We start from the raw sequence: 24,381 nt of genomic DNA on the forward strand, positions 1-24,381 counted from the left end.
CAATGACACTTACAGTTACCATCATTTTATTAAACTGTGCTGTAGTGGTTCTCAAACTCTGGGGCGTGGGCAACAAGAAGGAAACATGAAGTGAAACTCAACTGAATGAACATGACTTTTTTGTTTTTACAGGAAAACAGATTGCTAAAGCTTTACGGAGCAACAACTGCTCAGCTCCTGTTTTTATTCATGATAAAAGTATAAAAAGACTTTTGTGGCTTTTTATAGAACAATTGTAGTGAAAATTGAATGAGCAATTATGACAGTATGTTTACAGACACCACCATAAAAATAAATGTGCGCTGCATTTTTTTTAAATTAAATCTGTTACTACAGTACAAATACTTTTACATTTAAAGATTTAAATTTAATCTTAGGAAATTAAAAACTATGATTAATATATGAAAATTGCTTGTTACAGTTTCTGAATAAGAGGACAAAAACATTTAAATTGTTCAGTCAAAAGAAGCAAACTGAAGTAATTCTCTGCACTACAACAACATTTTGAAACCTCGATTACTGCTACTTAAAGGTGCATTTCCTCTTTAACACTAGGCATTAACAGAACGTGACTGCTAGGAAGTTTCAAAACATCTTTTTACTGTTAAGAAATGCAAGTTGAAATAATGCTCAGTTTTACTTCTCATACCAAGATGTCGCAGTGAGTCGATGTAACCTTTATTAGACCGAGTGAGCTGTTAAACACATTCTTATTTCCAGCAGAAGCCAGGCCTGTTGAGAAAATGGTGTTAAAGGTTTAAAGAACAGCAACACACCTGCTGCTCAAACACTGCCCCCCAGTGGTTAAAGTTGAAGTCACAAATTGCAGAAAAACTACAAAAGTACCTTTAAAGCAGGGGTCTCGAACTCCAGGCCTCAAGGGCCGGTGTCCTGCAGGTTTTAGATGTGTCCTTGATCCAACACAGCTGATTCAAATGACTAAATGACTTCCTCAACATGTCTTGAAGTTCTCCAGAGGGCTGGTAATGAACTAATCATTTGATTCAGGTGTGTTGACCCAGGGTGAGATCTAAAACCTGCAGGACACCGGCCCTCGAGGCCTGGAGTTCGAGACCCCTGCTTTAAAGTGTGACACAAAGCACAGCAACAGAAAACTCCCAGACAAATAAAATGTACAATTGCCTTTTATTATTATTATTAATCATTTGCAACAAAGAAATTAACCACGTTTCAGTTTCCGCTCACATTAAATGGAACTCACATGATAACCAAAATACAGACAGCTCATATCTACAGGTGAAACGCAACAGAGTACAGGTACAGAGGAACAGTGCTAGAGTTACGCTTTACTTAACTGTGTGAAGTTTTTACTGAGCTCATAAAAAGAGATATACACGCCAGCCTCGAGCCATCGCTGCTTAAAAAAAAAAGAAAAACAAAAAGAAACACTAACACTGGAGACCTCCCGGTGACGCAGATCTGCTGACTGCTGGCTCTGGAGTTTGTGTTGTAGTCCAGTTCAAACACCACAGAAGAAGAAGGGAGGCGTCTGCTGTTGGCTCATTTCCTTCGTCTGCTGCTCAATGATTGGTTCGGTGACCGTCTGTTGCTGCTTCTACCAGGAAAGAGTTTAACAAAAAAAACCAACCAAACAAACAAACAAAAAAAACAAACAAAAAAAACAGTCATTTCCAAACCTTTTTCCACTACTACTCCACTTTAATATAAATAAACCTTTATTCATACAAAATCGTTTCACAACAGCCCGCAGCTAATGTGAAACAGGTGCATTAGATAAAAAAAAGGATCAGCTTCTGTAGATACATCTGCATATATGAACAGGGAGGTTAAATTTGAGATGTTCCGTCTTCATTTTTGTACCCTGACAGGAAGTGGTGATGTGTTCATTCCTATTTGTTTTACAGTTTATGGCAGGTGTGTCAAACACATGGCCCGGGGGTCTGAAACAGCCCTCTGAAGGGTTTCAAAGGGCTTCAAAGTTTGGTCTCCACTTGTAGCAAATCTCCCGGTCTTTTCGCCCTGCATTACTTACTGCTGCACATCTCACTAAACAGCACTAAAACTAACAACTTGTGTATTTTTTAATAATTCTATTCAGATATAAGCCTGCTGAAGTCATCAGGACATGTATATGTAATCACAGCAGGCTCTCAATATATTTTAGATTCAGCATCATTTAAAAAATACATTTAAAATTTACTCCAGAAATTATTTTTTCTAATTCTGTAAAACCAACCAAAATGAATAAACGACACCACAGGCTGCTGTCGCTCTATGTAAAGTTCAAATGTCCCTGGGTGGTTACAGACCTGCGGCTCGGTGAGGACGCCACTGGTCTTACGTGTCGGGGAGGAGAGTAACTGAGGGAGCGAGAATCTCTCAGCGAATCAGCCGGCACCCGCTGAGGCCTGATGGGGCTGCGAGCAAAACACAAATCTGTCATCAGACTACCGCACTGCAACCTCGGTATAAGAAAACATCACTGTAACCATTAAATCTGAAACAGGCCGCTACTCGCCTAACGGCTCAGCGAGTATCGAGAAAATCTAGAATAAACAATGATAACTTCCAGAGAAGTGGTGACTACACAGGACAAAAAAAACAAACAAAAAAAAAAAAACATTAATTGGGCAACAGTTCATTTTATCTGCCTGTTAATGTAGTTTAACATTTTACAGGACCAGTGTGATATTTTTCATGAAATCTTTAAGCTAGCTGCCAGCTCGCCACTGTTGCCCAAAGTGATGTCACAACTGATGATTAAAAACACAAACAACAACAAACTATTTTGCAACTTCCTGTTTCCACTTGTTCTACTCCTATATGAGTGTTTCTTTCTTTCCATCTTTCCGGAGACTTTCACTTCAAGCACTGGCATAAATGTGTCGTTGCTGTGGTGAAGGTATTAAACAGTCGCTAGTTTTTGTGTGGTCCTCCCTTCTTACCTTCTCTTCTTTGCTTCCTTCTCGTTGTCAGAGGAAGAGGAAGCAGAGCTCTTAGATTTGGCTGCCTTCCTGTTGGAGAGAAAAGAAAACAGTCTTAGTTCATTAATGGTGTGACGGACACGGCACAGTTAACTCCACCATCCCAAAGCTCAGATTATCAGTCTGCTCACCCATTCTCCTGCTCGGCTTCAGAATCTGAGCTGTCTGAAGAGGACGAAGATGATGAGGAGGAGGAGGAGGAAGAAGAGGAGGAAGAAGATGAAGAGGAGCTGGAGCTGCTGCTCCGGCTGCTCTTCATCTCTGCCTCCTTCCCGTTTACAGCGTTCTCGCTTCTGCCTGTTCGTTCGGGTGGCTGGCGGCTGGCTGGCGGCGACCGCTTTCCGCTTTGACCCTGGTGCGGCTGCTTGCCGTCTGGTTGGCTGCTCCCCAGAGATCTTTGCGGGGTCACTTCAGAGCGGCGAGAATCCGACTGTGAGCCTCTCCCACCTGAGGGTGGAGCATGAGAAGAGTCTCTAGAAGGGCCCTGTGAGGAAGAGGGTCGGCTTTTCTGCTCCCTCCTCTCGTCCTGCTGATCTGCCCTCCTTTCCCTCTCTGATGGTCCTCTGCTGTCTTTCCTCTCTGGCGGAGGTGACTGTGAGGACGCAGAGGAAGAAGAGGAGCTGGAAGAAGATGATGACGAGGAAGAAGACCTGCGGGGTTGGGGAACATCTTTTGGCTGCAGGTTTTCTTTTTCCTTCTCCCTTTCTCGCTCCTGCTCGAGCTCCCTCCTCCTGACCCTCTCACGTTCCCTCTCCCTTTCTCTTTCACGTGAGAGCGAGCGACTTGTCCTCCTTCGCCGCTGTGGAGACGGAGACCGCCGAGGCCTGGGGGGGAAAAAAGATTTGACTTTACTCTGTTACTCTGCACAGAGTCAGCATGGCAGAAATCATCATTGGATCGCCACACAATTCACTAAACAGAAAAGCACAATGATGTCAGATTAGTTTACTTCAAATGGAAGTTTATAAGTTTTTATTTATAATGACATGTTAGTACATACAAGAGTTCAGAACCCTAATTAATATTAGAGGGGGCTGATCTGATGTTCATACATCAGGACAGGACCGAGGTGTTTTTAGGCCAGCAGACAGAGGTAATCTCTCCAGCGTGGTCTGGGTCTGCCCCAGGGCCTTCGTCTGACAGGACATGCCTAAAACACCTCGCCCAGGAGACATCCTCGCTTACACTTAGCTGTGACCTGCTGCAATGCGAGCTGGAGGTGAGCTGAAGCCAGCCTAACAGCATCATCTGCAAAAACCAGAGTTGAGAATCTGAGGCCAAACTGGAGGCCTCCTGCCAGCTGGCTACGGCCCCATGGCAATCCAGAGACACCACCCGAGATGTGACTTTGTAGAGGCATGTCAACCAGGACAGCCCTACAACATCTAGAGCTTTCAGGAACTCAGGGGAAAACTTTACCCACCCCAGAGGTCCAGAAACCAAGGAGTTGTTAGCTGCCTCAGTGACCTCACCCCAGGCTAACTAAGTCCAATAGGACTCCATTAGCTTGATGGATCTCTTCACCTCCAGTGCCCACCATCTGGTATCGTGGATTACTACCGCAACAGGGAACAACCACCTTGCGGCCGCAGGTCCTGCAGCACCCACCCTTGAAGAGCTCATAGACCCAGGCCTCTGCCACGTGTTTCCGACACACCCTCACTTAAAGGTTTAGGTGTGCCAGCTCTGTCCATCATTTTCCCCCCATCACTACCTGATCACCAGCACTGCAAACTCACTAATATTAGGAAAGAAGAAGACCGAAAGAAATTAAACCTTGAGTTTAAGTAATAAGTTTTTCATTTAGGCAACGATGTTTAGGAAACACAGAGATCACATTAGTTCATCTGCATCTTTGGTAAAAACTGATTCAGAATGTCACAACTATTCAGAGAAATGCAGCTGCCATCACATTCGCAACATTTCTCCTAAAACGGCACATGTCCACAGCTTAAACATTTGATATTTGTTCTATTGTGAATCAGTTTGATATTTGCAAATCATTGCATTGTTTTAATTACATTTTATTCAGCGTCCCAACTATCGGGGAACTGTGGTTGTAAATTTGCCCCCTAAATATTCATCATGTGATCTGTTACCTACTCAAGATTTACTTCATACAATTTTTCCCTTCTGTGACCGACAACTGGAACTCTTTTTTATTTTATGCATGCTGTAGCCGTGTATTGCACTTAGACAAGCTCAAGCACAGTCACAGAAAAAATATACAATAAAACATAAGATGGTGACATCCCTATTCATTAACATAAGAGAATATGGATGTTGCCTCATGACACAACACTGCCCTGCAGACCCTGCACACTTACATGTAGGCTTGTCTCTTACCTGTTGGGGGGGCTTCGTCTTCTTAGACCTCTTGAAGTGGACCTGCTACGTCTCCTTGGACTTCTGGACCTGGTCCTCCTGATGACCCTATCCCGCTCCCTCTCCCGGTCTCTGTCCCTCTGCCTCTGCCTGTCCCTGTCTCGGTCTGACCAGGCTGGAGGAGGTGGAGAAACTCTTCTGGACCGGGCTGGGGGGTCCTGATACTGCCTGGGTGGAGTGCGACGGGGGGGTGAGACGGTAGCTTTCCTCTGGGGTGGAGAGCGTGACCTCCGGGCAAAGGGGCTAGACCTTGTGGCCCCCCTGGTTGCGTCTTTGTCCCTCCCTCTCTCCTTTTCCCCAGCCTTCACCTCTGCTCTCCCCCTCCCACCATCAGCCTCAGAGGGAGAATATCTCCTGCCTCCTCTGGTGTCTGCTCTGCTGGGTGGGGAAGGAGGTGGGCTGGGACTGTCCATCTGTGTGGGGCTGTAGCGTTCCTGACCTTTGGTGCGGCGTGAGCACTCCTCTGTCGGAGCTCTTTGAGGCAGTCTTTCCCTCTCGGGTGCATCTCTTCCCCCTGCTCCTCCTCCTCTCTCCCTCTGGGAGCTTTTGGGTGTGTGGCGTTCAGAGGCTGAGCTTTGCTGTTTACCATTGGCTAAATGTCTCTGGACTGCAATCCCGATGGCGGACAGTGCAGCTTTTCCTAGGCCGTCCTTCTCCCTCTGTGGGGATCCAGCCTTTTTTGACTTGCCCTCATCTTCAGAGGATGAGGACGAGGAGGAGGAGGAAGATGACGAAGAAGATGAGGAGCTATCACTGTCACTGTCGCTGCTGCTATTGCTGCCGCTACTACTACTGCTGCTGCTACTGCTACTGCTCTCCCGTTTCTCAGCAGGCTTCTCCTTCTCCCTCTGCTTCACCTCCGGTCTTTCACTCACCGCCTTCTCGGCAGGCCTCGATTCATCTCGCCTGCTTTCTGAGGACAATCGAACCTTGTCCCGCTTCATCTTGCCTTCCTGGACTCTGTCTTCTTCCCTCTGCTTGTTCAGATGCCGGTCCTTCTCCTTGTTGCACTCTCTGTCTGTTTCTCCTCTCCTGTCGTTCTCCTTTTCCCTCTGACGTCCATTGGTGACAGGTGAGTGGGAAGCAGGTGACAAGGAGTCACGGGATGGTTGTCCGTCCCTCTTCCTGTCATTTCTCTGCTGGCGAGGAGGCGTCTCCCTCGCAAGTCTCCTTGCATCCTTCCTGTTATCCCTTTCGTTTGGCACTGTTGACTGCAGATCATTAGTTCTGCGCTCCCTCTCTCTACTCCTCTCCCTCCTTGTTCTCTCTTTTTCAGGGGGAGGCGAAGGCGTGGAGGAGGAGTCATGTCTTGACTTTTTGTCCAGTTTATTTCCGTCTTTGCTCCTTTCCATCCTGGTTTCCTGTTTCAGAGGGGAAGGGGAAGGGGATGAGGAGGAATCATGTCTTGTCCTCTGAGGGATGCTCTCCTTTCCTTTGTCCCGCTGTTCTCTGCTCCTTGAACGCCTCCCTCTCTCCATCTCTGGACTCGCTGATCTTCCCCTCTCCATGTCTCTGCTTCTGGAGCGCTTACTTCTCTCCCCCTCATTTTCTCTGCTCCTTGATCGTCTCCCCCTTTCCATCTCTCGACTCCTTGATCTCCTTACCCTCTCTGTGTCTCTTATTCTTGAATGCTGCCCTCTGTTCCTTTCCATGTCCCGACTCCTCGATCGTCTCCCCCTCTCCATGTCCCGACTCCTCGATCGTCTCCCCCTCTCCATGTCCCGACTCCTCGATCGTCTCCCCCTCTCCATCTCCCGACTCCTCGATCGTCTCCCCCTCTCCATCTCCCGACTCCTCGATCGTCTCCCCCTCTGTATGTCTCTGCTTCTGGAGCGCCTATTTCTCTCCTTCTCCTTGCTTCTTGAACGTCGTGATCTTTCCCTCTCATTTTCTAAGCTTCTTGAGCGCCTCCTCTTCTCCATCTCTACACTCCTCGAGCGCCTCCTCTTCTCCATCTCTACACTCCTCGAGCGCCTCCTCTTCTCCATCTCTACACTCCTCGAGCGCCTCCTCTTCTCCATCTCTACACTCCTCGAGCGCCTCCTCTTCTCCATGATCTCCACACTCTGGGAACGCCTTCTTTTCTGCACTTCTCTGCTTCTGGAGCGCCTCCCTTTCTCACTCTCCTTCTGCTTGCTCCTGGACCTCCTTCCTCTCTCTCTCTCTGTGGCTTTTGCCAGCTGTGGTGGGGGAGAAGGGGATGAGTAGTCGTGTCTCCTCTTGGAGGAGGTCCTCTCCATCTCGCTTGGTCGCTCTTTTTCCCTCTCAAGATTGGGCTTCTTCTAGATGACATGAAAATAGTGTTTCCGTCACTTTAAGGTGTCGATCAATATTTAAATAGTATTAGTGACCACACACGCTCAGCCTTACCCGTTCGCCCTGTTCTAGGCTCTGCTCCTCATAGCCTCGTCTCCTCCTGTCTGGAGAGCTGCCCTTTCTACCTTCAACAACGTTTCTTCCAGTCTGGTCCTGTTGACGTGATCCTGGTGGCGCCGGAGATGGGCTGCTGCTAATGTAAGGGGGGGGGGGATATGTAATAATTAACAATTTGATCCAAAATGTCAAAGCTGTTTTTAACATTAAGGGATTCACTGACGTATTGCTTTGTCTGTAAAACTTTCTATCCAGTTTACTGTGACATGGCAAAAAAAAGCCTTCACATCCTCACATTTCTGAGAAACTATAAGCAAAAAACATGATCTCTCCCCCCATCTGTTCCTTTTATCTTTTATCAAGATGGCGCTGGAGAGACGGCAGCCTTTCCAAGTAGCTCTGCAACACCGCACCTTTTCTTAACTTTAACTTTTTTTTAGACTAGGCTTTCAAACTTTATTTCACCTTCCTCTAGTTACTCTACTTATACGTCTTAGATATAGCGATACAAGATGGATAATGCACTTTTTAAAACTTCTGGAACCAGCTCCTTCATCTATTCGAGAGCGGCGCTGCTGGCACTAAGAACAAAGGGACAGACCGGCATGCGACACAACATCCCGGCTGAGATAAAGAGGAGCTACAGAGGCTGCAAGGCTGGAGCGAGGAAAGCGGATCACCGGAGGCGATTCAAACCATCAATCCCGACAGTGATAATGGGCAACGTGAACTCGCTACAGAATAAAATGGACGAACTGCGTGCTCTGAACAACCACCGACTATACCGTGAGTGCAGTTTGTTTATCTTCACGGAGACGTGGCTAACCGAGCTAACGCCACAGGCTAACGTAGACCTATGCGGTTTCACATCCGTGAGAGCCGATAGGGACACGCAGGCCAGCGGGAAAAGCAGAGGTGGGGGACTCATTGTCTACGTTAACAACAGATACTGCAACCCTGGACACGTCTCCGTTAAAGTTTCGGTATGCCGTCCGGACCTGGAGCTGCTAGCTGTTAGCTTGTGGCCATATTATCTACCTCGGGAGTTCAGTCATGTGATCTGTGTGTGTGTTTACATCCCTCCGAGGGCCGACGCAGCAGCTGCCTGTGAGAAAATACACACAGTCACAGCAAGACTTCAGACACAAAACCCAGAGGCTTTCATTATTATATCTGGAGACTTTAATCATACCACACTGGATTCTACTCTGGCTGCTTTTCATCAGTTTGTGAATTGTCCCACAAGGAGCAACAGGACAATTGACCTACTGTATGCCAATGTGAGAGATGCATACAGAGCCACCCCCCTCCCCCCACTAGGGAAGTCAGACCACAACCTGGTTTACCTACAGCCACAATACACACCCCTCGTCCAAAGGCAGCCTGTCACAACGCGCTCCATCAGGAGATGGACCCCAGAAAAGGAGGATGCTCTGAGAGACTGCTATGACACCACAGACTGGGATGTGCTTCTGAGCCCACATGGTGAGGACATAGAGGGGGCGACACACTGTCTGACAGACTACCTCAACTTTTGTGTGGACACGGTCGCCCCTGCTAAGACGGTACGGTGTTATCCTAATAACAAACCGTGGGTAACACAGGAAGTCAAAGCTGTCCTCAACATGAAGAAGAAGCTTTCAGGAGCAAAGTGAAGGAGGAGATGAAAGCAGCACAGCAGGAGGTGAAACGCTGCCTGAGGGAAGCAAAGGACACCTACAGGAGGAAGGTGGAGCAGAAGTTGGAGAGGAACAATATGAGGGAGGTCTGGAATGGTGTGAAAACCATCACAGGCCACAACACCAAGAAAGGCACAGTGGGGGGGACTGTGGAGAAGGCAAACGAACTCAACAACTTCTTCAACAGGTTTGACCAGCCCACAACCCCCCCACCCTCACCTTTACTACAGAGCCCTCTCCCCACTCTCCTACCTCCCTCGCTTCTCCCCCTTCCTGACACTATGACACCCCCCTCCTCCAATCCCTCTCTCAGCAGCAAGACATCTTCTTCCCCCCCCTCCTCCCAATCATCTCCCAGTGTCACAGTGGATCAGGTCAGGAGACAACTGAGGAAGCTTCGCCCCAGAAAGGCAGCAGGCCCAGACAAGGTGTGAACCAGGATGCTAAAGGCGTGTGCTGCTGAACTTGGGGAGCCGCTACAACGAGTCTTCAATCTCAGTCTGCGACTGGGGAGAGTGCCCGCCCTATGGAAGACATCCTGCATCGTCCCGGTCCCCAAAAGGAACCGGCCCAATGAGCTGAATGACTTCTGACCGGTGGCACTGACGTCACATCTTATGAAGACTCTAGAGCGGCTCTTCCTCAACCTCCTCCGACCACAGGTACAACATGCCCAGGACCCACTACAGTTCGCATACAAGGTGGGTGTCGGAGTGGAGGATGCCATCCTGTACCTCCTGCATAGAGCCCACTCACACCTGGATGGGGGAAAAGGCACGGTCAGGATCCTGTTTCTTGACTTTTCCAGTGCCTTTAATACCATCCGGCCCTGTATGCTTCAGAAAAAACTGAACAGGATGGAGGTGGACCCCTGCCTGGTCGCTTGGATCTCCGACTACCTCACTGACAGGCCACAGTACGTCAGGCTGAAGAACATCACATCGGACACTGTGGTCAGCAGCACAGGAGCACCACAGGGAACTGTGCTGTCCCCTCTTCACCTCTGACTTCTGCTACAACTCTGAATTATGCCACATTCAGAAGTTTGCAGACGACACAGCCATCATGGGGTGTATCTGGGATGATCAGGAAGAGGAGTACAGAAGTCTGGTGAGGAACTTTGTCGCATGGAGTCACACAAACCACCTGCAACTCAACACCTCAAAGACTAAGGAACTGGTTGTGGACTTTGGGAGGTCCAGAGAAGGTCCACTGCCAGTTCAGATAGAGGGGGAGGAGGTGGAGGTGGTCAACAAGTACAAGTACCTCGGGCTGTGGGTGGACAACAAACTGGACTGGTCATGCAACACAGAGCACCTGTATAAAAAAGTCCAAAGCCGACTGTACTTCCTCAGGAGGCTGAGGTCTTTTAACATCTGCAGGAAGCTCCTGAGGATGTTTTACCAGTCAGTGGTTGCTGGAGTACTTTTCTACGCTGTAGTGTGCTGGGGGAGTAGCACAGCAAAGAAGGTCTCATCCAGGCTGGAGAAACTGATCAGGAAGGCTGGCTCTGTGGTCGGCATGAAAGTGGACACTCTGGTGTCAGTGGCAGAGAAAAGGACACTAAAAAAAACTGCTGGACATTATGGACAATGCTGGGCATCCTCTGCACACGGCCATAAACAACCAGAGGAGTCTGTTCAGTGACAGGTTGCTTCTCCCAAAGACAAGAACCAACAGACTTAAAAACTCCTTTATCTCACACGCCATCAGACTGTTTAACGCCTCTCTGGAGGGGAGAGGGAGGGGAGACAGGAGGACAAAGGAGGGGGGAACAACTAAGCTGTAGTGCCTCTTCACTTCACTGTGCAATACCTTTTGTGCAATACTTTTGTTAATAGTCAACGGTGCAATAGACTTCAATACTTGAAATGTGCAATTCACTTGTATTTTTATGTTTTATTCCTATTTATTCTATTTATCCTAGAGCTGGGCGATAGAACGATAACGATATGTATTGCGAAATAACTTTTTCTCGATAGAAAAATTAAACTATTGCGATAGACCTCATCTCGCTTGCTCTCTTAAAAAAAACAACAAAAAAAAAAAAACAACAGCCAATCCAAATTAAGTAGTGCAGAGCCGAACCAATCACAGCCGCAGCGTCACGTCACATGACTTGTTACGTACAGCACAAGTGCCAAGCCGCACATGTGTATTTGTTTCGGAAGCAGCCAGCCGCCGTGCCGCCCGGGTAATGGAGGAAATGAGTTTGCCGACTAGAGAAAAATCAACCGAGAGCGTGACCGGAGGTTACCGAAGAGAAAACAGATGATGGTTCCAATGCCGGAGAGATTGTCGAACGGAAGGGCCATAGACGTTCCGTAGTGTGAAGGTATTTCGGCTATTTCAAGTCTGACAAAAAACAGAGTAGCGCGCACTGTAAATTGTGCCGAAAGCAAGTCTGGAAATACAATAAACCGGTGCATGCTCAATATCTGACTGAAAGCGCTAATTCGTCATTCGGCTTTTGTCAGACTAAAGTTTAATATATATATATATATATATATGAAGAATGTTCAGTTAGCATCTTTATTTTAAAACTGTTTGAAAAGCTAAGCTATACAACAAGGAGAGATTGAGAATTCCCGTTTAGTTCTCAGTTTATTTGATATTGACAAAAGTTAGTTTGTTTTACAGAAGAACAGACAAAGATTTATTTTTAGAATTAATATTTTGTTTCTAAGTGGAATTGACAATTTAGTAGTTTGTTTTGTTTGTTCTATTTTGAAACTTAAACGCTTTAGCGGCTGCCTTTTGTGTAGTTTGCAATATTTGCCTATTTATCTGAAAAAGTCTCATGTTCCTTAAGTACATCTACCCTGTTGAACTTATTATGGGAAATAAATATTTAAATCAAAACAAGCTGCTGATTATTTCACAGTTTACTTGTGAGCAACGGCACATTTAAATCTTACAAATATAGTTATTTGGCTTATATCGTGATATATATCGTTATCGCCTGAAATGAAAAAAAAAACATATCGTGATATGAAAAATTCTTATATCGCCCAGCTCTAATTTATCCCCTTCGTATATTTTATTTATATATGTCTCTGTATTTATATATGTGTGTATATATAATATTCTGCTCACGCTCTGTAACTTTTGTCGGTGCTGTGCTTTTGGAAACCGAATTTCCCAGAGGAACCCACCCAAGGGATAAATAAAGTTTGATCTTATCTTATCTATTTTTCAGTCTGTAGTCATGTAGAACAATACTTCGTGATGATCCATGACGCAGAATCAAGTCAAAAGGAAAAGAGATCATGACCTTATGACTAGGAATTAAAAACATGAATGTCACATATTGGGTCGAGGTCAGAGTGACATGAAACAGAGCTATTCCTTGTTGGTTAGATCCAGTAGGACACGATTTTACCAAATACAATAACGAAGCTTTTGTTTTTCTGAAAAGACAAAAACGAAAAGATAAAAATGAGAAAAAACTTAGAAAAAAACCCTCAAATGATATACAGTAGGGAAGATAAGTGGTGTCAAACTGAGAACGCATGGCACTGTAAGAGAGTAGGTTAATTATGAACAGCCAGTTCCTCAAAGCTGGCCCTGCATCTCTCCTGTTTAATGTCATACCTGTGAGCAGAGCTGGAGGAAGCGCTCCTGCCTCGTCCTGGCTTTGCTTTTGGAGGACTCGCACTTTCACTCTTTTTTCTGTTTTTCTTTGACACCATCTCTTTTTCCTCTGAGGAACTTTAAAGAGGGCGAGGGACAAAGTTAGACACAACGCTGTTTAAACAGCGACAAAATCAAACGCTGCTGATTGGCTGTCAAGTACAAGAGTCTGATAAACACCTACCTGTCTTCTTCCTCCTCTGACACCTCTCTGAAAAACAGATTTTCAGGTTAACAGTGACAGTCTGTATGATATAAATGAATATGAATGAAAAAATAAATGGTGTAATACCGTTTCTTCTTCTTCTTTTTAGATTTCTTCTTCTCTCTGTGAGGTGATGGGGAGGGACTCTCTGAGCTGCTTGGAGAAGAAATAAAACCATCAGACCCCCGCTCAGCAGCCAAAACCTTTTCTGCTTTCCCCTCATTTATCGTCTCACCTGTCTCTGTTCTTGTTTTTCTTTTTCTTCTTGCGACTGCGCTTCTTTGGAGGAGAATCTGATTCATCTGAATCTTCCAGCAACCTGAGAGAGAAAAAAAACAAAAAACAAACAAACCAGACTCTAAATAATAATCAAAACATTATTAATTAATCATTAATTTGATGTGCACTCAGGCTCTGAAGGTGTTTTTATGTCCTCCTCACGTGTATTTCTGTTGCTGTTGCCTCTCCCACTCCAGTCGTTCCTGCTCCCTCTTCTCCTTCTCTTTCTCCTTGCGGTCGGCGTGGAAGGACGATCCGTCCACGTAATCGCTGGCGATGCCAAAAGCAGCGCGAAGGCGGTCATTCTTCTGCTGGTTGGCTGCAGCGAGGGCATGCGTCTCTGTCACCCTGAGAAGAAACAGTAAAACCCAACAACATGCTCTGAAGGATTAGAAGTTTCTGTCATGCTGTTTTCCAGAGTTTAGGCACCTGGGTAGCACGTGCAGACAAAACTTCCTGTAAATTCTGCAAATAATGAGCTGGTGCCCCTGAACATCACACTGTAGCTCTAATATTAAGACATGGCGGGTTTTTACATATGTAATTAACTGGACGTTCTTTTAAATTAATGGACACAAGACAATTTTAGCCTTATTCCTTCCGCTGCAACCCTGTTGCTGTCAAATGAGCTGATGGTAAGTAAAGAACCAAAAGAAATGACAAACTGACAGGTGTGATTATCCTCCGTGCAAACTGTATATGAGGTCAGCAAGTACGAGGCCTGGTGCTGGTTTATAGAAAAATATGTTTCTTGCAACCAACAAAAGAAAACAGGCAACCAAAGTTGCTTCGAGGAATCAATTTGTGATTTCTTTATTATTAATGAGGACATAAATGCTTACGTTGGTCTCTCAGTGGAGGCGGGTGCAGGCTCCTCCTTCTCCTGCAGCATCATGCGGAAACTGTTCACCTTCTCCTCGATCTCCTCAGCAGAATACCTGAGCGTCCAAACAAAGAAGATTTAGCAATATGCAGAAGTCGGTGTAACAGCACACTGCACTACCAGTACTTTCTTCCTCCCACTGAAGCAATCTGGGTGGATTGACTACATATTTCTAAAAACACGGTTCAATATTTTTGTGAGAAAAAAAAAAAAGAAAAAAAAAAAAAAAAAGCTTGGTTAATGTTTTAAGAACAAGCTGGAGAGGACTTCCGATGTCATGGTGGCGAGAGTAGCAGCATAAACAGGAGCTCCTGCATCAATAGCTAAAATAATCTGCAATTCAAGAATATAATCCATTAAAAGTGACTTTCCCCTCAAGAATAATGAGCGGAGATAAAAATAAGAAGGGACGAGCCCCAGGCTGAAGCTTAGAAACGCAACTTGAGAGCAAGACATACGAAACACGCTCCGAGCAGGAGGGCGAGAAGATGGCGGAGGAGGCCTCAACATCAGCGCTAGGCTCCCTCAGACAGGTGGTGAGTGAAGTAGTGGCGGAGGGCAGGAGCAATCGCTCGTGAGAACAAGTTTGAAAGAGGACATGAAAGCCCAAATGAGCGAGATAACACACGAGATAAATCAACAGGTTACCGCCGCCACAAGCAGGATCGAGGAGGTGGGGAAACGTCTGGAAGAAATGGAAAGAAACATGGTAGGGAAGGAGAAATGGGACATTGGAGTGAGGGATGCCATTGTTCAGCTGCTGGATAACCAGAGGCAGCTCCAAGAGAAGGTTACGGATTTGGAGGGGCGCTCACGCCGTAATAACATACGGATATATGGCATCCCTGAGAACATAGAAGGCACCTCCATGCTAAGGTATGTGGAAAGCATGATGATATCGGAGCTGGGGGACGGTGTGGGCAGCGAGAAGAACCTAGGGATAGAGAGAGCTCACCGGGCGCTGGGAGCGCAGCCGCCGCCGGGGGCGCCCCCCCAATCAACGGTGGTGCGTTTCTTAAAGTTCAATATTAAAGAACAAATCCTACGTGCTGCATGGAAGAGAAGCCTGTATATATAAAGGAGAAGCGGATTTTCTTTGATCACGACTATGCCGAAAACATACAAATGAAGAGAAAAGAGTATGGCCCGGTTAAAAAAGTACTTAAAGAAAACGCCATCCGGTTCCAGACCCCGCTTGCCAAAATGCAGGTTCATTTTGACTCGGGAATGGTCCTATACAATAGCGCGGAGGAAGCTGCGGCGGATCTAAGAAGACCGGATACACGGTGGGACCGGTGGCCACAAGAAAGCTCAAAGGTATTACGGCGGAGATGATCAGCAGTATGCTACCGCCGAGCGTGGTTGGGCCGCGACGCGCCGGGAATACAGCTGATCTACGCGGGAGCGCACGGGAAAAGCTGAAGGTTTTCCAGCGCACGGAGGACGTCGGTATGAAGAGTAACACCCGCTGCCCCGCCCACCCCGTTTCGCTGTTAAGATGAACATAAGACCTATGGAACGACAGGTGCACCGGGCTGCTGATCAATACAGGGGGGTATATGGTTGGATGGCCTCCTCCCCTGGCCGTGATGGAACTTGGCACGTCGATCCCCCTTTGAGGGTCCGATGCAGGTGACTCACGTTTTTTGTTTTTTTGTTTCCCTTTTTCTTTTAAAATAGGAAACGAGAGGGGCCCCACACTGTGGCATTTCCCCCCAGACTGAGAAGAGAAAAAAACAAACCTCTCTCATGGAAGACCTGGTTTGTTTGGTTAAGACAAGTTCTGTCTTTGTTCATGTGTGTTTATTATGTGTTCTGAGGGCTGGGAGTATTGCTATGTTGGTGCAGGAAGATAAGTTGGAAATATATAGAATGTATGCGGTATTATAAGGTACTGTCTTTGAATGTAAATGGTATAAAGAATCCCATTAAGAGGAGTAAGATAGTTTCAAAGCTAAAAAGGGAACAAAGTGATATTGCGTTTCTGCAAGAAACGCATCTATCAAAGTAGGAGCATGAGAAGTGGAAGAGAATGGGATTCAAAAATATTTATTATGCCTCACATAGATCTGGGAAAAAAAGAGGAGTGGTCATTCTGATACCGAACCAGGTTGGTTTTGAGTTTACTGGAGAACATAAAGATAAAGAGGGAAGATTTGTGTTGGTGAAAGGGAAAGTGGAACAGGAAGAAGTCACATTGTGTAATATATATGCACCCCCTGGTAGTAGTACAGGGTTCTTTAAGGAGATATTCAGTCTTATTGCCGCAGAAAGTGTTGGAACATGTATATGTGCGGGAGATTTCAATTTACTTCTCCATCCAAAATGGGATACAACTAACCGAGACCGGAGGGGAACTAAATTAGAGAAACAAGTAAAAACAATGTTATCTGAGTTAGGGCTGTTCGATATAACGATATATATCGGATGACGATATAAAAACGTCTATCGTTTCATTTTACGCTATCGTTTGTTTCGTGGTGTCGCAAAATAAACTGTTTATGGCAATATTTTTTCATTATTTTGATGGTCACTGTAGTGGCTATATTAATTTCTTAAAGTTCTCTCTTTCTATTATATTTAATATAACCACACTACAGACAGACAAGCGCTTGTTTTAATGCGTTGTCGTTAGCAACAACGACGGTAAAACCACCGCATGTCCGCTTGTTCCACATAAACCTTTCACAATAAAGCTCAAGATCCTGTTGAGACTTTCCAAAATAAACTGAATCACGTGAAAGATGCAGAGTGTTTACGGATGAGAAGCAAAAAAGAGCCGCCAGGTGCTAAAAAATAAACCTTACTCGAACGTTAGAACAGGCTTTTCCCCGCAGCACGCTGTGTAATAAATACTCATAAAGAAAACGGCGGCCGTTACAACCTATGTCTAAAAATGTACGCGACGCCCAGCTGGAAACACTTCACGCAAGTCGAGCTGCCCGAGATTCACAGAATTTACAGAAAATGTTACATTTTTGTGATTTATATCGTTATCGGACGATAGATGTCTTAATATCGGGATATGAGATTTTGGTCATATCGCACAGCCCTAATCTGAGTTGGGGCTTATAGATATATGGAGATATTTACACAAAAATGAACACAAATTTACATTTTATTCAGCGAGACATGACATGCACTCGAGGATTGATTATTTTTTTACTTTTAGTAAAGATCTCCACAGAGTGAAGGATTGTATAATAGGACAGAGAGATTTATCTGATCATTAGGGACTAACTATGAAGATTGGGTTTAAAGCTAGCCCCAAAAACACCTTATGGAGGCTTAACACAGGTCTGTTAAATAATGACTCGTTTAAAAGAGAAATGGGTCAGGAGTTAAAAACATATTTAGAACTCAATGACAATGGAACAGTTAATCCTACAATTTTATGGGATGCAGCTAAGGCATACCTTAGGGGTAAAATTATTGCAAAATGTGCAGTCCTAAAGAAGGTGAGAGCAAAAAAGCTGTCAGATTTGCAGGAAAATTTGGGAAAATTGGAACAACTGCACACCGTTACAAGGTGCCCCCAGGTATTGGAGCAGGTGAGGCCGGTTAAACAGGAGATCCACAAAATTTTAAGTTAGGAAATTGAAAAAAAATTAAAATATAATAGACAACGGTGTTATGAGGCAGGACCCAAAGCTGCTAGGCTATTATCATGGAGACTCAGGAGGCAACAACAGGAGAACACTATTCATAAAGTTCGAAATTTTAAAAACAAATAAGATAACTAATAAACTCGAAGAAATTCAGAGAGCATTTGAAGAATATTACGCTGAGCTATACACACAACTGAATCTTAAGCAGATGAGCATAAGATTCAGAATTTCTTATCCAGCTTAGATCTATCATTTATAGGTAAGTAGCAGAATGAAAAACTCGTCAGAGAAATATCAGCAGAAGAAATTAACATTGGGATCTCAAAACTCAAGATTTTTAAAGCCCCAGGATGTGATGGATTCCCACCAGAGTGGTATAGGCAGATGAGGGAACCCTTAATCCCACTATTAAAGGCCTCTTTAAATTACACTCTGAGTGGGGGGGCGCTCCCACCATCGTGGCGGGAGGCGTATATCTCTGTCATACCAAAAGCAGGGAAGGATAAAACTGACCCCAGAGGTTACAGACCTATTAGCGTGTTAAATATAGACTATAAACTATTTGCCGCGATTTTGGCTAAGAGGTTAAGTACATTGATGCCCACGCTGATAGAGGAGGATCAAACAGGCTTCATTGGTAACAGACAAACACACGATAATATCAGAAGCATTCATATTATTGACCAGATACTTAAAGGGAAAACTGGAACAGTTCTCATTGGGCTTGATGCAGAAAAGGCATACGATACGGTCGGGTGGGAATTTCTGTTTCATGTGTTTAAGAGATTTGGGCTATGTGACAGGTTTATTCAATGTATTCAATAACAAAATAAGTTCAATAACCATATTTACCCTTGCTCCTCCATCATGTCCTGCAGCTCGGCACACTTCACCTCCAGCTGCCTCTTCCGCTGGTGCTCCAGGATGTCGGCATTTGGCTGCCTGTTTAGCTGGCTCTCCAGCCTCTCCCGGTCCTTCTCATCCCGCTCGCCGCCGCGCTCATCCCGCGGCCGCTTGACCCGCAGACTCGATAGGTTGCGCTGCACGTAGCCATTGGTGCCACTCCCGCGCGGAGTCGTCAGGCCAATCCCATTGTACATGGCTCTGAAGACGTGAAGCAAGTGGTTAAACATCAGATATCAGCTGCAGTAAAACGTAATAAACATAAGTAGAAAAAACAAAACAAACAACAATCAGGATCATTGAAAGGACCTGATATGCTGGTGAGGTCCAGGTGAACACTGAATAACAAATATGGAGCTCAGGAAAGGAGATAATAACCTGAAGATTAAAAAGAAAAAAAGACTCACTGCCACACTAATGTGAATGAATGTTTCCTGTCTCAAAAAGGCCACCTGGTGTTTTCCGTGCATCTGAAAAGTCAGTGTTAGAAACTACAATATCTAAAAATAAATGATTTAATCTTTGAAACGCGTGTATGCAGACTCTACGCACACCGACCAATACAAATGCAAATAGATCAAATGCTGATTGGTTGAAAAGTGGGTTGGAACAGGGAAGGGAGCAACAGTGGAGTTCCCCACAAATGCCAGAAGACCAACAAATATGCAAAGAGAAACACAAACAGTGGCTGCAGAGGACACTGTTTATTGTTCTTAACACTTGGTTTCATTTCAGCTCTTTGAATGCTGGAACTCTGCTCTTCTTCACGGATCACTCGTGGACCAACAGCAGCACAAACAAGATAATGTGCAGACTACTGTCTGCAAAGCTGTCCGAGGACCATCACAGTGCCATGTTTGAGCCATTACCTCTCACAATTACAAAAGAACAGGGTTCACCATGTCATCTACTATTAGGAAGGTTGGTTGGGCTGATCACTGGCTGCTCCGTATACAGACTGTACAGTCAAGATACTGATCTGCAAGTTGCTCTCTAATGCATTTGGAGCCTGAATGTATAGAAAGCCCTATGATATGATTGCTGTATAACGTGCTTTGAGTGCTCATGTAGAGTAGAAAAGAGCTATATAAGAACTTTTGTGTGTGTCATGTCATTTCCATGTTCTGGCTTTGTTGTAATGTGCTTGAAGGACATGTGTAACTTTTTTTTTTTTTTTTTTAAATTTGTGCTTAAATAAAAGTCTGCAAAAGCAATTAAGGGTAAATATAAAATGTTAAAAATCAAAAAATTAAATATTTTAAAAAATGTGTGTGGAATAAAGTACTGTACAAGTAAAGATCCAAAGTAAAAACAAAATTAAACTAAAAAAAATAATAATTGTAGAATTACATTTTTAAAAAAAATCTAAAAATACTTCAAACTAAATTAAAAAACAAACAAACAAAAATATTTAGGTAAAAATAGAAACACTAGTATACGGCTTAAAATAAATAAATAAAAATAAATAAATAAAATGGTAGGAGTAGAAAAACCTGTACAGACAGTATTTTTTTCTACAATTATGCCGACAACTCCCTGATCCTGAACAGCAGCTGAGAACTTTTACAAGTCTTGCAGGATGTGGTTACGGTTCGACAACTATAACTTTTCTCATAAAAGGCTTTCGCTGCTAATAACCAAATATTCCGACGCAATGGTAGACGTTAAAAAACTGGCAGTGCCTGAAGATTATTAGTCCTACCTGTTTAAAGCCTCAGACTGTCACAGGTGTATCATTAAATCCGTCTCTCGCACTCTTTTTGTTTTTTTGTTGACACGGGTTTGTTTGAAGCTTCGGTTCACCGAAGGCTGGAGCAGCCTCTGAACCGGGTAGCACACGCTGTGTGGGTCGGTGTGCGTCTCCGCTCGTGTTTAACGTGAATTCTTCTTCATTTGATCTGAATTTATTACCGCTAACAGTAATTTTTGGCGCACTAACACGTGCGCCATAACAGGCCTGCTGTTGCGCCTGATTGTTAAATTAAGCTCATTTAAGATGACTAGCGCCAACAGAACCGAAGGGATACGCAGAGATAAATATATATATATATATATATAAATTAAAGGAGTAAATGCAGCTTCTCTGACATTTGGGTTCCTTACCAACTGGCGAATTTAACGCCATGTTTCTAAAGGCCTCTCAACACACAGCGAAGCTAATATAGCTAACGTATTTGATACGTACCAGCTTGTTCTCCGGGCGGGGGCGAAGAGAAAACGGCGTCTGAGATAATTTGGCGGTTAATAAGGTCCCTTACAATGACACAATCACAGAAATCAGATTATAATAACAGTGTCTTTTAAACTATGCAGAGATAAAGAAACGCTGCTAGCTCCGTTAGCTTTCAGATAGCCCCTCTGATCTCCAACCGCAGGAAGAACGAGACTCCCAGTGACGTCAGACGCACGCAGGCGCGGATAAAGACTGATGCGTTCAGGTTCTGAAAGACAGAACCATATTCACAAAAACAACACCGTTCTGTCGTCAACTATTATATTGAGCATTAAATATCCCCAATACATGAAAGCCTGGAACCGCCTGTTTGCAAAGTCCGAGTCTCTGATCCTATGAGTATCATCCAGTAGGCACTGCGTAGCTTGGATGGAGCCAGTGGGGGACTTATCCAGCTTTATAGTCCTCTGAATGTCGATCCTGCTCCCTCTTAAGGCGTGCTTGCCTGGGTGGCCTTGCAGGTCAGGTGCAGTCCTTCAGATACATCCGTCATCATCCGTTCCGTGTCGATAAAATCCAAATGGGAAGGGAGCCAAATCCTTGGAAGTTGCAATCCAGCAGGAAATAGAAAAATGCTTTGACGTTATGATCCAGCAAAAATAAGCAGAAAAAAGGCCCCAAAATATATAAATCCAATTTGTGAGTCCACAGTATTGCACTTTGATGCGCTGGCGTTTTTTGGGTTTTTTTGCTGTAATTTTCAACTGTGAATTCCCAATCCCAGATCTTCAGATACTGAAACTAGAGGAAGAACAGCTTATTCCGTCTGCACGGGGTGTTTATGCATGTTCTTCTTCTATCTCCTCCCCTCCTTGATCTCCACGAGACATCTATGACAGCTACATCATTCTATGCTGCTCTCTCTCTCTACAGCCTTTCAAATACATGATTTAAAGCAAAGTTCAGTCACTTTCATTTTCAGTCACAAATGAATATACTTTACTTTTCATTCAGTCTTTATGTTGTTGTAGGATGAACATCATCACTCTTTATGATTCTAACACGATCTCTTTTTTAACTCAGTTAGGAATACTTTTCTCTGCATGACTCTACGTTTGTGACTCACAGTATACTCAGTATCACTTGTTTTGTTCAGAATCATGCATGATGATGGGCCAGAGTCACATTTCACTCTTTTACACACACACTCTATCCACTGTGCTCTCTCTCTCTCTCTCTCTCTCTCACTCTCTCTCTCTCTCACACACACACACTGAGTCAGGGATACATCATAGTCATAACAATGCTCCTGGAATCTGGGTGAAAAACAATCAGGCATCTCAAAAACTGACATTTGTGATTGTAAGGGAGGTTATTACGCTAAACTCAAACTACAGTTCTCATTCATTATATTGATCAGAATTATACTTGATTATTTTCTGATTATAATTATAAATCATTAACTGTTTAAAAATCACATACTCTGTTTAACACCCTGTGTGTCTTTAACCATAAAGAGCTGGATTTTAAGTCCTTTTACTCCACTTTTGGGTAAAGATGAGCCTGGGATGTCAAATCTCTTTGACATTATTTATATATAGATCAGAAAATGAGTTTATTTTATGAACTATTTACAAAAATATGAAGAGAAATGTATTGAGAGCATAATTTCTTATAGGCCTAACTAGGCTTGTGTCCTTTGAGTGCCAAAAACAGAAGACAAGCTGCATCTCTCTCCTTTTTAAAACGTTCAATACAGTTCTGTTATTTCCCCTTCCTTCTGTCTTAACACAAGGCTGGAATAAATTATTTTTATGTTGTCTATGTCACATGTTAAGAGGATGAACGAGGACAGTGATGAGGTGTCCGGAGTTGTGCAATAGACATGAGGTTCAAGGTGGGGGAGATCACAGCGTTATGGACTATGATGTTTGCAGACAACATTGTGATTTATTGTGAAAGTAGTTGTGTGAATGAGGGAGACGGGTGTAAGAGTAGCATGATCTGACATCCCTGTCTTGGCGTTGTTCCTACATCATCATAGCGATGGTGGTCCAGGATCAGCGTCACAACTGACCAGTGATGTTGTCTGAGCGTGCACTTAGCATTAAAAAAATAACCAAAAATTGGCTAACACTAAACCAGACTTGATAATATATTTATTCTATTGTATAAATTGTATGAAAACACTTGGACTGCAGACCATTTGTTCCAGATGAAAGTTTTATATAAACAAAGGAATTTAAAAAAGTTCTATCATATTGCAAAACTATGACAACAACATGATTCATCAGTTGCAATGTTGATCAACATTATTATGATAATGTAGGTACAACACCGAGGAGTAGACATAGAAGTCACCTCTTGACCACAGCAGAGGATGTAAAGAAGCTGGATTATCACGTGAAGAAACAAAGCAAGACCTTTCTGTAAGGAACCAGTTTCCTTTCATTTTACAATACTAATTTCTTTTTAATTTATAAAATCTCCCCCAAAATAGTAGTTTCCATTAACCTAATAACATTTCAAGCTTCTACTTGTCCCAGAAGACCGAGGTGGATGTGGAATTTAAAAATGATCTTTATCCTGTAGAGGGGGCTGTTTAATGACTTTTGAACTGTGTTAACGCGCTGCACATACTTCATTACAAACTTTAAACTGTAATAAAATGCAATAAAAAACGTGTATTTTCTCAGCAGAAAGTGTCAGTAAAGCTCAAAAATGAGCAAGCCTTTAATTTTAATGGTGACATCATTTCTGTAGCGTTTTTTTCAATAAAAGTAAAGAGAATCTTATAAAAGTTTTTAATATTTTCTCAAAGTTTTCTTTCTTTTTTTCCTCTTTAAATGGGATTTAACTTTATTCTTAAAATGCAAAATTAAAATAAGCTCCTGTAATACTTCTTTTTTCTTAATGTGTTTAGCTGTTGTTAATTTAAAATGAATTTAAAATGCTGCGTTACATTTTAAATTCTATTATTTGTTGTTAAATTTGAAATGGTGTACTGTCTTATATGCTCTATCATTCAGTAACTTAATAGTTTAATTTAAAAGTATGCTTTAACTCTCTTTAATTTTTATATCAGGTTGCACCTTATTAAATTATTATTAATGTATTAATCTTTCGCTTTAGCTAATTAGCTAACACTTCAATGTAGTTATATGCATTTGTTCATATGAATATGGGAAATTTAAAGAATAATAAATAATTTTTGAATATATTCATTGTCATTTTTTATTTTATCTTGATTAAATTTATGACTGTGAATAAAAGATTATGTAAAAAAAAGATGTT

General features: G+C 43.6%; 1 protein-coding gene across 5 annotated transcripts; it reads right to left on the reverse strand.

Moving 5' to 3' along the window:
• Positions 1-1,137: 1,137 nt before the first annotated feature.
• Positions 1,138-21,308, reverse strand: srrm2 (serine/arginine repetitive matrix 2). 5 transcript variants are annotated; one of them, XM_063472497.1, is made up of 14 exons: positions 21,100-21,308; positions 18,864-19,115; positions 14,363-14,458; positions 13,683-13,868; positions 13,477-13,560; positions 13,329-13,394; positions 13,221-13,247; positions 12,998-13,114; positions 7,722-7,860; positions 5,313-7,633; positions 3,098-3,790; positions 2,928-2,996; positions 2,292-2,399; positions 1,138-1,576 (listed from the first exon to the last, which is right to left on the reverse strand). In XM_063472497.1, exons 2-14 carry the CDS (start codon positions 19,109-19,111, stop codon positions 1,522-1,524), a joined length of 4,209 nt encoding a protein of 1,402 aa, XP_063328567.1. In that variant the 5' UTR covers positions 19,112-19,115; positions 21,100-21,308; the 3' UTR covers positions 1,138-1,521. The 5 variants fall into 5 exon arrangements, with proteins under 5 accessions (XP_063328567.1, XP_063328568.1, XP_063328569.1 ...); XM_063472498.1 differs by having other exon boundaries at positions 7,722-7,857; positions 13,329-13,397; XM_063472499.1 differs by having other exon boundaries at positions 5,313-7,630; positions 13,329-13,397.
• Between the last annotated feature and the right edge of the window lie 3,073 nt (positions 21,309-24,381).

This window comes from Pelmatolapia mariae, linkage group LG4, assembly GCF_036321145.2.
Source record: "Pelmatolapia mariae isolate MD_Pm_ZW linkage group LG4, Pm_UMD_F_2, whole genome shotgun sequence".
In the NCBI taxonomy this organism is placed as follows: Eukaryota; Metazoa; Chordata; class Actinopteri; order Cichliformes; family Cichlidae; genus Pelmatolapia; species Pelmatolapia mariae.

Coding starts and splice junctions, on each gene's coding strand:
- srrm2 (XM_063472496.1), bottom strand. CDS start 19,111: ATGTACAATGGGATTGGCCTGACGACTCCGCGCGGGAGTGGCACCAAT. Junction 13,398..13,476: donor AAAAACAAGAACAGAGACAG/GTGAGACGATAA, acceptor TTCTTCTCCAAG/CAGCTCAGAGAGTCCCTCCC. Junction 2,997..3,097: donor GAAGCCGAGCAGGAGAATGG/GTGAGCAGACTG, acceptor TCTCTCCAACAG/GAAGGCAGCCAAATCTAAGA.